This window comes from Elaeis guineensis, chromosome 4 (genome assembly GCF_000442705.2).
Source record: "Elaeis guineensis isolate ETL-2024a chromosome 4, EG11, whole genome shotgun sequence".
Lineage (NCBI taxonomy): Eukaryota > Viridiplantae > Streptophyta > Magnoliopsida > Arecales > Arecaceae > Elaeis > Elaeis guineensis.
This window is the reverse complement of record NC_025996.2, coordinates 17,702,358-17,707,338: the sequence shown is the minus strand read 5'-3', so window position 1 is coordinate 17,707,338 and position 4,981 is coordinate 17,702,358. Positions and strand designations below refer to the sequence as shown.

At 41.0% G+C, this 4,981-nt stretch overlaps 1 protein-coding gene across 1 annotated transcript in view; it reads left to right on the top strand.

Annotated features, from left to right (window-relative positions):
* Nucleotides 1-517, top strand: part of LOC105043614 (14 kDa proline-rich protein DC2.15) — a 727-nt gene extending 210 nt beyond the window's left edge. The window contains exon 1 of the mRNA XM_010921216.4: nt 1-517. This exon is cut by the window's left edge and continues 210 nt beyond it. Coding sequence (XP_010919518.1) covers nt 1-254 — 254 coding nt within the window. The 3' untranslated portion in view covers nt 255-517.
* Nucleotides 518-4,981: the final 4,464 nt, after the last annotated feature.

Below are 4,981 nucleotides of genomic sequence, written 5' to 3'. Positions count from 1 at the left end.
ATTGCCCCATGAACACCCTGAAGCTAGGTGTGTGCGCCGACGTGCTGAAAGCCTTGGTGGTTAAAATCGGCAAGCCACCCAAGAAGCCCTGCTGCACTCTGCTCGAAGGCCTCGTCGACCTCGAGGCTGCCGTGTGCCTCTGCACTGCACTTAAGGCCAATATCCTGGGGATCAAGCTCAACATCCCCATCGACCTCAGCCTGCTCCTTAACTACTGTGGGAAGAAGGCACCCAAAGGCTTCCAGTGCCCTTAAAAAAAAAAAAAAAAAGAAAAGCGCCCGCGTCTTCATCTCCTTCGCCCACCATCCTTTGCTTTTTGCGTGGATTATAATATGAAATCATGTCGTTGTCTTCTTGCATTGTGCTCCTTTGGTTTGGGTTGTTTATTAGGGAGCAGTACAACTCGTGAACGCAACCAGTTGGTGCACTATAAGTTTGAGGTACACTGTGTTTGGTACTGTGCTTGATATCTGGAGCAATATAATAATAAAAGTATCTTTTGCTCTTTGTGATGCAATTCCAGTGCCAACATTGGCAAATGAGACTTGGGTCCACCGGACGGTACCCCCAGCGGATGTGGTGGGAAAGGTACCGACTGGCCCGCACTCAGCTACGTAGACTTGATCTAATTATTAAATGGACCGGTTCCAGCAGACCAATCCGATCGACAGCCACTCGTTGCATTTTCTCCCGTCTTCAAACAATTCAAGATCGAATGATGGGTGCCTGCTATCTACCGAACATACGCCCCTAGATTACCAAAAAGAAAAAAACATATGCCCCTGGATTTGGACTGGTCCATGTTATAATTTCCTGTAGATCTGACACACGGACAATAGATGTACACTGAAGGGCATTGCAGTTTTTTAACTTTTATTAATTTTAAATTATGAGAATCCTGATCAGGTGACTGGATGACAACAAATGGATTTGACCTATTTAAAGACATAGCATTTAACATGAAACTCAGTGAAGAAAAAGAATATCTTTGAATCTCCTATAACATGAAGATTTAGAGATGCTTGGGAAGTCTCACATTAGCAATTCTCGGAAAGAAGGAAACTTGCAGGACTCATTTCTTCTTTTTGTTTTTTCATAGAAAACTCATTTCTTTTTTTTCTTTTTTCGATACATTTAATCAGCAAAACTCACTCCTTGAATCCGGATCACTTGGGTGGAAACCTAAACCCATTCCAACTGAGCTACCGCCTGTTGAGAATATATTCATTTATCTATTGCATGATCTTGTAAAAGGGCACTAATCTTCCTTCCGCACAAGGAAATCTGCTAGCATACCACCAACTAAATCGAGCATGTAAATTTGTCCAACCATAAATAAACTTCACTAAAGAGGCTAATTAATTGTTAGGTGTACAAGCAAATATATCTCTCTTTTTTTTTGGTAAGACAAGCAAATATATCTCTGAAGGTTCCGTAAAAGGCTGTTTCTTCTCTAAAATGTTGGAAAGATATTAAATTTTATCCTTTCGGTAAAATTCTAGGAAAGGGTCCGTGGCACCGTACCTTGAAAGAAGCAATCCTGCCCTACTTTATCTTGGAATTTTTTTTCTGTTGTTTTCCATTTTTGGTCAAGGGGATGGAAGATACAGAAAGCCATCTCGAGCGAATGGGGAAATTACTATCATTGTCATCCTCGTGTGGATTACAGAGTTTTTGTAACAGATAATTTTTTTTTTTTTTTTTTTTTCTAATCGAGTCAGCTTCAATGTTTATCGGTGCAAACGAACCCAATGCAATGTTAAAAAGGATGATTCTTATGACACGGAAGGCCTCCGCAGCTCCGCTAAAGTCTCGTAAACTCCTACTTTCACTCTTGTGGAGGAAATGGCTTGGGTATGGTCGGTTATAAGCAGCATAAGGTTGCACCTCCCACGAGTACGTCCAAGGCTTATTTTAGGCGGTACTGGTAGCGCTTTGTTGCTAGTTCGCGTTTAAACACTGGAATGCATGTGGGTGGGTTAACCAAAGTACAAACTCGGTTTTGGCTAGTTACAATTTACTGGCACACAACTAATTATGTATATTCTGCATCCAACCTTGTTCAGATTAGATGATCTAAGCTTTCCAGAAATCTTTAGTACGAGTTAATCCAAAGTTTCTCGTCATCTCTCAATGAAATGGCGGAAGAAAAGCATGGAGTCTATCTTGAATAATGCTCTCTCTACAATCTGTTAAATGATATGATGCAGCTCATTTAACCCAGCAAATCCTACACAAGGCCCTTGCTGGACAGTGCAATAGCTAGTCTCCACAATTGTTGCTAATACCCCGCCTGTTGTTTTGGAGATGTGGGGACATTGGTTATCTACTATGGTGGAAGATAAAGCGCAAAGAGAAGCAAAGGATGTTTTCGGAGTTGATCCGACTAAAGATTCTTCAATGCTTAAATTAGACAAGACTCTAGAGAAGAGGATATATATAAAAAACAAAGGAGAAGAAAAAGTAGAAAGTTTTTCTGTAAAAATAAGGTAAAAGAAGTTTTTTTTTTTTTTTTTTTTTTATAGATGAGGAATCCCGATCACATTAGGGTTAGGCTTTTCATCATCCTAAATCAAATAAAAAGCTATATCTTTGTTTTCCTTGTCTTGATCAGTCTAAGAGTAGGAGTTTAATTGAATCTGGTTCCCCTATGCTACATGTCAATTTGTGATAGACAAACTTGATTTTGCCACATCAACTATCAACATGACAACATATATGCTTATAAATTAAAGTTAAGCAGTATTCTCAACTATATGGTAAATCATCACGATGCATCATTGTCATGATCAAACAAATGATTTGCCGACATACGAAAGAATCCACGGTTTCATGCCTTGCTTGCTGCAGAAGTAACCAAGAACAAATCAATGGAAGGTCCCGCGGACGTGGATCACAGAGATAGATCGCACATCCACATTACTCGAACTATGATGTAAACAAAGGGCCCATTCGTGTGAACATGAGACCAGGTGCACCATATGTGGACAACAGTTGACGTTACAATTTGGTTTATTGACAAATTTTTTAAATTCCTACTTAACTGGCATCAAATTATATGATCAAAACCTTCGAAAAAACTAGATATGTGACCAGTGTGAAAAAATCCTCACTATGTATGTGTGACGCACGTAGTACGGACCTTAATTCGCCTATTGCATGGTGTTGCAATTAACCACTAATCTTTCTTTCGTACGTGGAATAACTGACGAGCGTTATATTCAAGCATGTGAATTTGCAGAACCACAAACTAATAAACTCCGTAAATAAACCTAACTAAACGCTGGGTGTCCAATACACTCTTTGACGCTAGAAGATTAATTCTTCTTTTAGATTTCAGGAAGTTATTAATCATTTCATTCTAATAGTTCAAGGATCACGAGTAGTTAACGAAAATAATATTGCAGTAAAATGTTGCTGAAAGTCGACTAGTAAACCATTTTATAAAAAAAATTAAAAAAAAAAAGAAAGAAAGTTGGCTAGTACTGAACGAGCAATATTGCACTCACTCATCTTGGAATTAATTCATGCATACTCACGAGCCAACCTATGTAGATGTTTGTGTTTCATTTTTATTTTCACTTTTTTAAGACATTTTTAACTTTTGAAATGGTCCCATATTTAAATGTGTTGGCCATGTTTTCTTTTATTTAAAAAAAATAAAGCCATCTAGGGGGGTTCTCTTTTATAAAAATGACACAAACCTATCATATATGAGAAGAACAAAGAAAGATATTGCTTTCTTTGAACAACGTATTGCTGCAGATTGGATGGTCTCTTTTATAATTTATTAAATTCATTTTACGGGATCTACTTGATTATTTAGAATATGCTTTCGCATTTGCATCCATTACCCAAAAAAAAAAGATTATCCATGATAGGTAGCGCAATCTTTTAGATTTTAGTCGCAATAGGTAGATCTAGCTTCAAGTAATGATACTTGTTGGAATATACCGACTGATCCCCGTATACCGACTTATCCTCGGACCGATCTGATCGACGACCGACGGACGACTCCGACGGACGACTCCAATGAACGACTCCGACCGACGTCCGACTCTACCGACCGCACCGATCGACGACTGCCGACAGTAGCTGCCGATATTATCCGGCCGAAGGAGTGTCGGCCGAACCGACTCGTGTTGTTCCCGACAGACTGAGCGGCCGAACCCATATTACCGACTCACTGTCGGGGGGGCAGCCGACGTCCGACTTAAGCAAGGCACCAGACCAGCCGACGGTGCCTCCGAGTCATCATCCGACGTCCCGGCAGCCGAATACCGACGTATGATCGGCCAGCTCTCCCAAACACCGTACGACTGCTGAAGGCCGCCATCCTGACAAAAGCATGCGGCATAGCCGTCCTGGGATATTGTCCTGCCAAGGACATAGATTAACCCCAGTGATGTGACAAGCCCACGGCGATTCTGACAGCCTCCGGCGATTTGACAACTCCTCCCATTATCTGCGCCATTAATGACGGCACCATGCCGTGCTCTACTATAAAATGGGGAAGGCAACAGTGCTGCGGAAGAGGTTCTTTCGAAACTCTTGGGCTTACTCTCTCTCTCCCTCCCTCTCTCGCTGAGCTCCTTGATTCTTTTCTACTGTTGCCTAGTCTCCTCTCTGACTTGACCATCGGAGGGTCCCTGTCAGAGTCATCTCCGGTCAGTGCGGACTTCTTTTGCAGGTGCTTGTTCCCGGCGACCAGATGACGAGGAGATTGGCCACAACAATACTGGTGGACCATCGGGCAGAAAAAATCAAGCTTGATTTGAGCTTTTCATGACAATGTTGAATCTAATGAAAATATAACTCAGCTCCTGCAGCAATCTGATATATTTTTTAAGTTGATTTTGGTAGATGGGATAATTTTTGGAAGGTTGTTCCATCGACCATGGATAGGACAGTTTGGCTTTTGATTGGAGGGATAAGTGGAGTAAGTGTATCGATTTTCACAATTATCTGGGATTTATTGTAA